This window comes from Pavona decussata, unplaced genomic scaffold, assembly GCF_977016875.1.
Source record: "Pavona decussata unplaced genomic scaffold, jaPavDecu1.1 SCAFFOLD_416, whole genome shotgun sequence".
Taxonomy (NCBI): Eukaryota; Metazoa; Cnidaria; class Anthozoa; order Scleractinia; family Agariciidae; genus Pavona; species Pavona decussata.
Genome location: NW_028145778.1, coordinates 547,606 through 561,054, shown reverse-complemented (window position 1 = coordinate 561,054; position 13,449 = coordinate 547,606). Strand labels below are relative to the sequence as shown.

The 13,449-nt window shown below is 37.3% G+C and overlaps 1 protein-coding gene across 1 annotated transcript in view; it reads left to right on the top strand.

Moving 5' to 3' along the window:
* Positions 1-3,529: 3,529 nt before the first annotated feature.
* Positions 3,530-13,449, top strand: part of LOC146450914 (uncharacterized) — a 50,822-nt gene continuing 40,902 nt past the window's right edge. The window contains exons 1-7 of the mRNA XM_085099721.1: positions 3,530-3,626; positions 3,709-3,736; positions 6,150-6,409; positions 8,245-8,386; positions 9,550-9,963; positions 10,337-10,520; positions 12,082-12,566. Coding sequence (XP_084955847.1) covers positions 3,561-3,626; positions 3,709-3,736; positions 6,150-6,409; positions 8,245-8,386; positions 9,550-9,963; positions 10,337-10,520; positions 12,082-12,566 — 1,579 coding nt within the window. The 5' untranslated portion in view covers positions 3,530-3,560. The remainder of the gene's footprint in view (positions 3,627-3,708; positions 3,737-6,149; positions 6,410-8,244; positions 8,387-9,549; positions 9,964-10,336; positions 10,521-12,081; positions 12,567-13,449) is intronic.

Genomic DNA, 13,449 nt, shown 5'->3' with positions numbered 1-13,449 from the left:
TTTTAGTCTTGATGGAATTTTCTTATAGTATGTATCGCAGTGATGCATTTATGTAAGTTGTTAAAAGTTGTCATCATGTTTAACATTCTCAATTTTACTCTTGGGATTGTACTTGCTTTTTTTGTTCGAGTGCCATAAGGTTGTCCAAAAAACAAACAAAAAAAAAAAAGCGTAAAAGCGTACTTGACAATGCCGAAAGGTAATCTGGAAAATACCCAATAAATTTCCATTAAAGATCAGAATCCATCGGAGCTTAAACCTCCCAAGCCCTCCCCTCACGCGCTCCCTGCCATAGCGTATAGGTATTTATGTTTGAGAAATTACCGCATTGTTGACAGGATTGTTCGTGGCTGGGGGCGATAAGAGGCAGCTGTATTCGAAGGCTACTTAGATCATGCTGAGTTACAGAGTAATATAGGGGGTGCAAAAATATTTAAAGAACTCTTATTTATATTTATTTATTTATTTATATCATCCCCGACAAATTACAAAGATGAAAACAAGCGAACGAAAATTAACACATCAGGATCACTAATTAAGGAATATAGCGGTACATCTAACTACATTGTATGTACAATTTTGCTCGCACGCAGATATTGAAAACAAAGAACGAAACACACATACATACACGAATTAACAAAGAAAACGAAGGTTGCTGTTTCAAAGTTCTAAGACTTTGAAACGAGTAGAGGACAATATTTCCCGGTATTTACACTCATAAAATATGACTTAGAATTGAAATAAAGTTGAGTGTTAAATGCCAAAAAAAAAAAAAAAAAATTTACACTCATTAAAGTTAAACCGGAGGGTGGCCAACTAATTAGCGAGGCAGGTGCGTCTCACGCAGAGTTTGTTGACACAATACTACCGGTACTTAATAAGAATACTGACTTAGTGCATTTAGAATCAGTTAATTTCTGAAAAGGAAGGAGTTTTTTTTTAAAAAATAGATATTGCTAGATTGCAGAGCTAATACCCGTTTTAGAGTAATGAGCCGGGTGAGCTTCACTTTCAGCATTTGTCCGCTATGTTTGCAAAGCTCAGTTATTAGTTAAAATTTAAGTGAACTGGGATGTCATCTTTCAGGGGTTTTGTTTTGATTCCTTATTTACACTATAAATTTTAAATATAAAATTTTTCCAAAAATAATCGTCAAGTCGCATTGAAAAACTTTGTTTGTGGTGTCCATGGGCCGATCTCTGTTTACGTAGGCAGTCTTTGATCTACTCATCATCAAAAATTATCGAAAATTTAATAAAGCTAGGAAAACTTGCCAAACGAAAAACTACGATAAATTTAAAGAGAGTGTCACATTCTCTTAATCCAAAAAGTATGAGAGAAAATGCTGAAAAGTGAAAGAGGTACTCCTTTTTGAAAACCGTCAAATTTTAAAGAGTGGAGCTTCAACGTTGTAAACAATGCCGTCAGCAAAGATCGCCCTTAGGTTATGAAGTGCTTTCGCGTGAAATATCCCACGATTGACTCTGTTTTGTTATACACACGAGCCTTTGTAAATAATGGAATATTAACGTATGCCACGAGAACATATACCATGAACTAAGTTATCGATGCACAAGAGATTGGCCGAAAATACCCGAAGATGGACACAAAGAAATTCGAGCGTCCGAAGACTGCGAAAGACCGCCGACTCTTTCCGAATATTTCACGCAAATTTCCGAAGTTTATCCGACGATCGATTCAATTAATTCTGTGACCATCACTCTCTAGAAAAAAAGATCGTGACACCAAGGCACCTTACCCTCCCCCCCCCCCTTCTTCCTCTTAGTAATGTTGACAGTGCAAACCTTTGGGTGCTCCAAGTGAAAACGTTTTTGTTAATGTTGTTTAAAGGGGCAGTGTAACCTATTTGAGTGTCATTTTGAGTGGACAAAAAACATATTTGAATCGATGGAATCGTTAAAATAATGATTCAGTTTTGTTAACAATAACCCTACTAGTGCACAGAAACAAGTATTATTCATCATTGGCTGCGGATGGTTACCATGGAAATGGATTGTAACTTGAAAAAATTGGCCAATTTTTCCAATTTCTTCTTGTGTCAGTTTAGAGAAGTCTCTAAAAACTGACAATAGTTAGGTCTCCCTTGGACAAGTCCCGTAATGATTTCTTTCCGGTGTTTTAAGAGCAATTTCATGTTAGCAAAAAGGTTTTGTGTCAAAAAATTGAACAGGTGTGACCAAAATACAGCAAAGTCGCCTTGAGAGTGCCCCTTTAACTCAATGGGCTTTTTTCGTCAAGTGTCTCGTGAATTTTTCTCTGCAATTGCAGGTACTTCTGCATTTTTAATTCTGCACGGGGCATGAAAATTATCAGGGAGCTGGAAAAGAACTCAAATGGAAAACGTGTAAATTTGAGAGAAGCATCTCGCATAGAGACAGAAGACAGAAGTGCTAGTAGCCCAGTGAATTTTGACTTCTGTACAATTACAAAATTATAGACTATTGTTTTTCTTTATAAATTACTCATATTGACAGCTTGTTTGTCAAGGAGAGCCTTGCGCTGACGGCATGTCAGCGCTTTTGAAGCTGTGTGCCATATTTTCAAAAAGCAATTTGTTACTTGCATACGATAACTTTTTTTTCAATTGTAGCCCCTTTACAATGTTTTAAATCTGTTGTTTAATTACTCAAAAACCAAGAAAGAGGGAATTAAAATTAGTATACCTCCTAAGTGGTGGTAGACTGTGGCATGTATGAACGAGAGGGAACATTTTCAATCATTTTAATTATTAAGATTACTCAACCCTTAGTCCCTTGCCATAAAACACAAATTGGCCCTTTTGTTAATATTTAGACTCAAACATCGTAGTTCTATATCGACCTTAAAGTTTAATTTTTCAAAACTGAGAAATCGTTACAAGCTTAAGTACGTAGCTTGTTACCAGGTGCAAGCAAATTAGATGGTTAATAATTTATTACTGTCATCTCGATCTCGTTTATCTTCAATCACAAACTCGTGAAAGAAGTCAGTTGCAGTTTGTAAACTTACGCCTAAACTCGTTTATCGTGAAATAAGATTTATCCTCGCACGTTTTATTCCAAAAGTGTTTTAGTAAAACCATAATGTTGAAATAGTAAGATATTTTATATCTTATTGTTTACAGTTAACACGCTCGGAGTGTAGTTAAAAAGCGTAATTCATGGCTTTTATTCACATAAGCTATATTGAAAGTGAGTGACTCAACGCTATTTGACAGACTTCACAAAGATTTCAAAGAATGATTGACACGAAGAACTGACAAGATTTCTAGAAAGATAAAGAATATTAAGACATCGGAGATCTGGGGTATTCTAAATAAACGCAATTTGAATTCTAATCAACAAACATCTGCCATTAGTTTTATTTTACTGGCTTGCAATCTACCTATTACCATTTTAAACCAATCAGGTGTTATTTAGCAAAGGCATATTTCATGCACCTTACTGTTAAGTCAAAGAAATTGAGTTCATATTCAACATACCACCTTATCTCTGAATAATAAATTCGAGTAAGAATGATCATGGAACGTTTCATCTCAAAGTGAAAACATCTTAAACGGAATGATTGAGGGAAAGCTTTCCCTTCCTCTGTTACTCATCTTTACGTTGTTCTTGGAAATCATCCAGGTCTGTAAATTTTTTCACGTCTTGAATGTTTTCGCACACTTAACAATTACGTTTATTTTTCTTTCTTTTCCTTCTCATACAGCTCGCACAGTGCACCTACTCAGTCTCACGTAAGTACGACTTCGATTTTGTTAACATATTCACATATACCCTTGAACCACAAAATATTGTTACTGATAACTTTTAACTTTTGAGTCCGAGGACGAAATCCTAAGGGGTGACCACTCAAATGCCGCACTTTACGATGGAACTGGTTATTATGCTGTACAAGGTGATGCTAACTTTTGAGTCTGTGGACGAAATCCTAGCGTGTGATCATTCAAATGAAAGCTATTTAGTGATACTTTAGTACCGCCATTCAAATGAGAGGTAACAAGACGTACTTAGATGGGATACTGTTTTGATTTCCCAAAACGTTTCATCTTGCACTCCATAAGCCATGACGAAACGAGCTTGTCTTTAATTATACTGGAGATTCAATGCCAAACGTTTGTCAGAAATGAACGTCACCTTTATTTAACCAAATTTATTTATTTGAACCAAATTTATGGGACTCAGTCATGTCAGCTATTTAGAGCTATACATAAACATTTAATAATGTGGAATGAGATCAGATGATTTGAAAACTGTAATTTTTTCCTGGCCTTTGACAAGTTTTTACATACATCATTTATAACAAACTTCAAACTCAACAATTTTTTACTTATTTCAGTCATCGCAGTCTTCACGTCCGGTAAAATTAACTTCAGTGCCTATTTCAGAGTCGCTGTTTTGCAATATCTTCTTAAAGTTTTTCCGAAGAAGAAGCAACGCCAATGTAAAACTAAAGAAACTAAAAGAGTTGTGTTATAAATAAATTATGATGAACCTGTTTGAAGCTAGGCTGATTAAAGAAAAACCGTAATATTGGAAAACTGTCTTCAAATGAAGGCAGTTGTTTTGTCTGACTGTTTGCTTTTGAAACACAGCTTGTCGCAATTTCTTAAGTCGAGTTTATTAAATGCATTTAGATTGCGCGTTAAATGAAGGCACAAGTCAGGGAAAAGTAGGTTAAAATTTGCAATCGATAGAAATTTGTCCGGTTTTTCTTTTGGTGTTTCAAGGTTCATCGAGATCACTTTGGTTGGTTTACTAATCCAAAATTGTCAGTGACTTATAGTTACCACAATGACTACACCATTACCGATCTCCATAGTGAACGACTGCCTAGATTTTGCCTCATGGTCGACATTGATTCAAGTTTGCCAGTGTTTCAAGTCGTATCACAAAGGGCCAAAAACCTTAAGTTTTTTCTTAATCCAAATAAATTGTGTTTTTCAGGCGTTTGTTTTCACATTTTGAAGTGCGCTGACGATATAAAACACACCAGGTCTCATTTCTAGACTAAGTTTAACCCACGCCTTCAACAGTTTGATTTGTTAGTTATCGTTCGTTAGAAGTCAAACAAAATCATAAAAGTTTTTTATCTTCCTCACGAACCTCATTGTGCGAACAGACAGAGACTAATAAAAATAAAATAAATTACTTTCTTTAAGTGTCAATGTCCTTAGCGCAGAGCACCAATTGGGGATACTTTCCAAGTCGAGTTGGAATTTAGAAGTGTTGGTTTTTGAGGAGAGGGGAAAACCGGAGAACCCGGAGAAAAACCTCTCGGAGCAAAGACGAGAACCAACAACAAACTCAACCCACTTATGACACTGTATATCTCTCAGTTAGAACGCGCGGTGTGATTGGTATTAATTTATTTAGTAATTTAAAAGTTGAGGGACCAAGTACAGGAAAGGCAAAAGTAATGACCTGACCTTGACAATGCAAATTGTGATTGGTCAATTTTGCAGGCCGTATTTCACTGTATGTCTCGCTAAACTTCAACTAGTTTCCTTTCCCGCGCGCCTAATTAACCTCAGAGATATAATAAATATCTTACTAACCTCGTTTTCTCGGTGCGTACTGTAAGTTACGGATCCTCGTTTTTTACCGTTGATTTATGGCCCGCGCGCTTCGTGCTTGGTTTTGAGCGTTTTAGCAAGAATAATAATAATAGTAAAATAATAATAATAAACATTTATTAAGAACTCATTGCAACCTGTTAGGGTAAGTTACAGAGTTACAATACAAACTATAATATAGGAACTACGTATGTATTATACAGTGTCAAAACACAGAGGGTAGAATGAAACTATATTAATATAATAATATATAAAACATAATCTCAATGAAAATAACAAGTGAATAAAATATAATAATGAGATAGTTAATATTAATGTACAGTTCATATTTGAATGTAATAAACTTCTAAGAACGCTGTGTTCTACACCTCTGCCGGTCTCCATACAAAAAACTTCTAAACTTACTCCTGGATCTTAAATCCTAATTAGGGGCTATCGGTTAATCGGTGTCTATTTGTTAATGTACCCAATTATTCTATCATTGTGTATTATGCTTTTGCATGAATACCTGACTTTGGTATAAGAGCAATCACACTGTTTCATGAAGCTTCTTCTTCTTCTTCTTTTTTTTCAGGCTGGCTGCAGTGCACGCATCTGAACGTTGCTTCGCTGGAAAATGGCGCTAACTGTACATCAAGTCCATCCGCTGCTGGTACACCATGCGGAAAGGCAATTGATGGAAAAAGTGGAGCGTTTGCTTTTCAAGACGGTGCGTCACCTTACTGGATAAAAGTCGATTTCTCGCAATCTTTTCTCATTAACAAGCTGCGAGTTAAACAGCCTGGTCAGATCAGTAACGTAAGCCTGGAATTCTCAGATGCTTCTTCGGAAGTGGTAAGGCAACGCATTTGTTTCTTAAGCATAACCAGGGTCTTCAAGCTTGCTCAGTTTGTCTTTAGTTAGCAAGACACAAACAAGCCAGCCAACCCCGCAGGTTGTATTACACAAAAACGTCAACAGCGATGAAAGCAAAGAAGTGGAAAACAAGCCACACAGCTGATAAAGGCTAGAAAACCCGAAATTGCACCAGAAAGGCAATTTTGATTTTTGATCTCCTGCCCTAAAATCAAATTTGATAAAGTCTAACCATTTCTAGGTTTGCAGTTTTGTACTTTATCCCCAGACGATTATTGTTTTCTTTAGCATCTAAGTACATTATATTTCAGCTGTTGTCACCACGACAAAAATGTCAAGGTTTTTTGGACAATTTGAAAGCACGAAGATGGAATTTCCTTTCTCTTTGTGAACTTCAACTCCGTGCCAAGAAATTTATTTCCTGAATTCGGCCTCATTGGACAAATTTAACAAATTTAAGGACGCGCCTACTATTGTTACTGCGCATACGTTCTGTGCATCTCGAGATACTCGGGTCTCCTATGGGTGGTGCCTACTAATACAGGAATATTTTTGCACGGTTTAAAACTATACGGAGAAAGCAGAACTTAGCAAATGCTTTTGGTTTCTCATAATAAAATTGGGGGTAACCATGCATTTTCCAGAGATAATTAAGCGTCAATTTAGGAAAAAATCCCATATATTGCTTTATATTTTGGGGCTTTTAAGATTTATTATTGCTTAGTTATCTCTGAAAAATGCATGGTTACCCCCGATTTTCTTTTTGGATTCCAATAGCCCTTGCTGAGATCTGCTTTTCCCGCATAGTCATAAACCGGACAAAAATACTTCGGTATTAGTAGACACCGTCCTTAAAACAAAACAAAAATAAACAAAAAAGATAACTAAGACTAATTTTATAAGGTTGTTTAAGGTTCCTAAAGCCAATGATACACGGTTTAAAATTTGTTGAGCAACAAATGATGAATCGGCTATTGATCAGTTCTTAAACAATGTATCATGTGATGTTGATTGTTGAAAATACGACATTCAAGAAGAACGTGCAACATGTTTAACAGCAAAAGAAACATCAAGCAATTTATGATGACGCCTAGACATCGTTCAACATTTGTCGCGTCATTGGCTTTCGGCCATGTTAGCTCTGATTTGCGTACACTGGGTCACAAAGTAAGTAATCCCCCTTGTATGGCTGACATATTGGAGGGTAATGCTGTACCCAAACAGCTGGCTGAGAAGTGAAGCCTAGAGCGAGGCATATGCGATCAAATTAAGCACACTATAGAGGGGTTTCAGTTGAGTGTCTAAAATAATGTTGCCTATGCTTTGCTCGCGCTAATCTCTCAACCAGTTTAGAGGTAAAAACAAAATCAAAGTAATTAGTCTGGCCAATCACATCAGACTTATACAGCGCATGAACGCAATAAACCAATCAGAACTAGAAGCAAATACATGCCACCTGCACCAAGCGCGGGAAAACGCGTGCGATTGGTAGTGGTTTACTGTTTCATTGATGGATAAAGTGGCGCTAGTTTCGCTGACCAATCACAGAGCGTAGAAAAGCAAAACCAAAGCAAGTACGAATGACTCTCGACACTCTTTAGGCCATTTCCTAGTTGCTGTAAACCTCATTATGAGAGCTAGGCTTAGTGCAAAGCTTTTCATATGAAAATTAGTTTTGTTTGCACATGAATGAAAACTTATTTTCATAATAAAAACTTTGCACTTAGCCTCGCTTTCATAATGAGGTTTACAGCAACTCGGAAATGGCCTATTAAAAACCATAGCCGTATTCCGTTTTGACGCTTTTTTGGTAGATAACCTTGACATCCAATAATTTCAACCCAGTCATGGAAGAGTTTACCTTCTCGGACCGGAAAGTATCTTGGGTGAAGCTAGTGAGAAGTGAGGCTGGTGAATACTGGGACATTGAGGTTTACTACGACGAGTGTATGAAAGGTAAGCACGAACAAGTGGAAACCTTTATACTTGGTCTTATAGAACACTATAACTAGAGACGCGTTTTACGTGAATGACAAGGAACTTGGCCCCTTAGAGCTTAAAAATTAAATAATAATAATAATAATAATAATAATAATAATAATAATAATAATAATAATAATAATCTAAGATCTTAGATTAGGGAGCTTAAGCAAAGACGACGGCGACGACAACGACAACGCCGCAAAGCAATAGGTTTAATGAGCAAAAACAATCGCTCTGCACATGCGTTTTACATTTTGGTACATTTCTTTGCCGTCTTCTGCAAAACAACAAGGTGAAATGACCACGACGGTGAATTTTTAATTTTCGTTTTTAACTTGTACGCCTTTCCTACCAATTTGGTTCCTGGATAGTTCGCCATTTTTGTAAAACTTGAGCTAGTTGAAATAATTTCGAATTAGCACAAATGAAATAAAGATAAATTTTCGGGTGACGTTTTCGTTGCCGTTGCTTAAGCTCCCTAGTGAAAAGATTCCGACAAGAAAGAAGAATTCACTTGAAATTGGAGGATGTAAAGACGAAAGTGATTAGTGTCTAAAATTTCTCCTTACAACATCACTGCCTGTTCAAATATACAGGTTGTGAGAATAAAGAATAGGATCCCCAACTAGTACCGAAGAAAATATGTCAAGAACAAGAATATTATACAGGTTACTATTAAGATCTGAAGGGTCGGCCAGTCTGTTGGGTGACGATTTTCCAAACGAATTTGCCAGTTTTCCTAACCTAGCCCAATTCACACCAAGGTTTAAAAACGTTTAAAAGCTGTTTAGTTAAACAGTTTAAAATTGTTTCCTTCTTAGAAGCTTCTTTTGAATTTTTGCCGACTACAGATTTAGCACAAATTAAAGCATAAGTTAAAGTTTACTTGAGTCCTATGTCAAAGCCAATGGTTCAGTTTTCTGTTACCAATTTTCATTTTGTTAAACCGGGTTTAATTAAACCTGTTTTGTTGGTGTGAAAGGGACTGAAACCTTCTATAAACGTTTGCAACGAAAGAAAAGGGAAATAGCCACATGTATTGCCTATTAATCATGGTTTAACGTTAATCGGCCTCCACGTGACCCTGTGAAGACTCCTTTAAAACACTCGTTTTCCTTTGTGATGTCACTTTACAGATCGGCAATGTGACCTTATCGACTTGCTTCCGTCAAACGACAGTGGCGCTATTGCTCTCGTTGACGAGACAGTGATGTTTAGCGTCTACATGGCATCTCAGGAGCCTATGGACGTTCGTCTTATCACCACACCCAGCTCAGATGATGGGTACATCTTCAAGATCGACACCACCACCGAGTTATTTCGTGTGCAGTCCGCTGTCGAAACCCTCCTAAAAAGGGAAAACACTCGCAATATCCTGGGTGCTGGCTGGCGCACGTTCTGGGTGGATTACCGCTGTACGGGTGTTATTTTAGGCTCAGGAAATAGCGTCGTACTTCATTTTAATGACACAGCCAATCATCAAAAGATTTATTACATCAAGTTTGGAAAACCAAACAACAATCAGACAATCTTGCTGTGCAACAGAAAAGGTAATAGACGTTACCTAATTTTGTACTTATTTGTTTCTCTGTTGTGGGATGTATGCTTCTTCTCCTTCAACTTTTCCACACAAATCATTTAATTTTTTATGACATTGTAACCGTCATAAAATTAAAACGAACTCTTAAACCTCAGCGGTTCTCATACTTGGCCATTGTGCTAATTTGGAAATGCACTTTCCATTTCTGGTATTCTTTAGGTTTATAAACCTAAATTAGTTAAAAGATCTCTCGTGACGTCCTAGCTGCAAAGGGCACAATATAAAATATACTTGGTTTTATAAAACTGTGCGCAGAATCAAGTCTTCTTCAAATTACCACAAATATGATCTCTGTAGTAATCTCTGTAATTTCGACCCTGTAGACCAGTGTCACAAAAATTCGACGCATTACTGGCCTTTGGACAAGACAATTGGTGATGGGGTACTTGACGTCCAAGGTGTAAGTAACGGAAAAGGTGTCAACATTTCCACGAAAAGCAGCATTTTGGTCGGCGGCCCTAGATGGCACTCTGTGAGGACTGCTGCAATAGACCTATTTGAAACTGGGTAAGACTATCACTAAGCTACATTTATGCGATTACATGTAGTCAGTTGTTGAGTCTTGTCCTTTCACTGGATTTTATAGTCAGGAATATGCAGTTCGACGTCTGTGCAACGGCCAGCCGTGGACTAGAATTTGAGGTTAAAAAGACTAAAGGTGGATTTCCACTGTCGCGAAAATTTTACGTGCGTACGAATTTTAACGGTAATTGTGAAAGGGAAAACATTGAAAACTTAACAAGATTGACGACCATACCAGGCTAGATCGTACGAAAAACTACCACCAATCGATAGAAATTGGATTTGAAAACTCGTCGGGGATACCCAACAAGAATATTTTAGAGAAATACTTCAAATGCCGTTTTCTGTTTTCGAGAGATCGTGTTAGGGATATCTTCTACGCTAACACAGTTTGATCTCTTTGGGTTCTTTAGCTGAATTTTTAGGTCGGAGAAAATGTCAGGGGAGAGAACCCTATATCCCAAATTTTAATTTAACTGCTCTCGGCTCTCCAAAAATCCATTCTTACCCAATGCCACTCTCTCTCTCTCTCTCTCTCTCTCTCTCTCTCTCTCTCTCTCTCTCTCTCTCTACCTCTCTCTCTCCACTCTCGTTTCACTCTCTTAACGACATTTTTTGTCCTTTGCAAAGGAAAAGGAATTCATTTTCACATGTTACCTGACTGAGGTTTAAGGTGACAAGACAACAAATAAAACGCTTTTGAGTTTAAAATGGGACATGTTACGGTTTCAACATAAGCTATCTTCAGTTAAATTTCAAAGCTTAATGAATGGCTATATAAAGGTAACCATAATTAGAATTGCTAATGATAGGATGAAATAACAAAAGGAAGTATAAACTGTGAAGAAACTAAACAAAGAGTTTTAAATTAACTTGTTTAACCGGTTGATTTAAAGAAGGTTTCAACCAATGAATATACAGAGCTTCCTTGATCTTAAGCTGGAATGTAGTGGTAGCACAATCTGGAATACTAAAACAACCGGCCGAACACAAATTGCAGCAATTTTCAGATTCCTATAAGTGCTTATAGAGGCTCGTGACGACATATTCTTTTAGAGAGAAGTTATGAAGAGGAGGGAGAGGGGTGAGAGGCTCTATCCGTAGTTAAATGCTCCCAATAGGCTATTGTTAGTCCAGCAATAGACTTTTTTCTAGAAGCAATACCTAAAATACATCTTAGGATGGTTTCGTAAGCCTGGCCCCGGGTCATTTGCTAGGTTCGTATGAGATATTTCCTTCATGCTGGAGGTATTAAAAATGTCAAACGCGTAGCGGGTTACAAGGAAAGATGGCAGAATGTGGAGCTAGGTCCAGACAATCCCCGATATAAACCTGCATATTTTCCTTACTGCTGTGTATTTGTTATGGAACTAGTTGGGTTAATTTATTTTTTCATACATCAAGACATTTCACGTTTGGTGATCATTTCCCTAATTCTCATAACCTGTGTATTTGATCAAGTGGGTAGGTATTGTAGAGTAGTGTAGTGATATCGTGGAGAGAAAATGGGTGCTGGTCACTATTTATGAACCTATTGTGTTTACAGGCCCATTGCCTTAGGAAACGGCACTTCACTATGTATCGGTGACCTTGTTCTTTGTACCAATGGCCTGACGATCGCGTTTTGGTTCAAACTCACTGATCCGGACAGAACGGATGTTCAGAAACTATTCTATTCTGCCGAAGTCCAAACAGATGTTTCTATAACAGTCAGATCCAACATTATAACAGCCACGTTTTTTATGACGCAGTTAACACTGTCCGTGGAGTTTAACGTCACGTTTCAGCAGTGGCATCACGCGTCGTTCACGTGGTCACTTGGCTCGGGCCTCATGGCTTTAGTGGACTTCGTACGGGCGTTTCGCGGTATACAGTCGTCGTCCTTGAGACCAAGTGCTGAGAATGCTCCAATGATAATTGGCGAGGGAGTGTCGAATATAGCGGCCTCCATGAGTCATTTGGTTGTTTATGAAGTGGTTATGAGCCTATCGGAGCTGCAAAAGGTTGGGAAATGTAATGACTTTGTTTCAGGTAAGCGTTTACGGCGCTTTTTAATGTTTCAACTAAAACTCGTTAACTTTTTAAAAATAATACCTGCCCGCAATACGACAATAGGTTTTTTTTCTTTTTGTTTTTCTTTCTAAGTTAATGTAATGTTCTTTTTTTGTAACCGTTGTCAATTTGTGCAAGTTCTATCATTTAGCGTCAAAACTAGAAAAAAAAAAAAACATGCTAGACACTTAGAAACCGTATTTGTATTCGTAAATCGTTGATGATATTTGGTTGATTGTATAATTATAAAATGCAGTAAATGTTTGTACTTTGCATTAAAAAAAAACCTACCCGCAATTAATAGACGAATAAGCACTCCACATAAGGCGTCAAAGGTAATCCCGAGTATCGCCATTATGATTCAGTCTATTTACTAACCAAGTGAGATGCCCATCGACTCAAAAGTAAAGTATTTACTACATTAACTTTCATTATTTACTTGGAAAACTTCTCCACGCGTATGATATGAGCTGTTGTAGTCCATCTATAAATTTTTCCGAATGTTATTGGTTTAAATAGCTCATGTGCACATGATAGTGTTCATGCGCAGAGAAACACTTTCAGGCGGCAGGGTCCGTCTGGTGGAAATACCCGGATGGATACAAATCGTCTCGCATTTATTCTTCTAGTCCATTAAAACGGGTTGCTGTCGTTGTATTAAACCTTCCGTGTTTAGTTGTCTTTTTTATTTTAACCTTTCGCCTTGCCGGTCAAATTCGTGAGCTGTAAAGTTCGAAATGTCAGTTTTGGCGATTTTCGTTCTGAAGTAACGTAGTGGTGAAATCATAAAACCAATTAGAGTGCTTCTGTCTCGTAGTTATCGGTCTGATAGTTTCCTTTTGAAGTTTTATGTTCTAAAAAT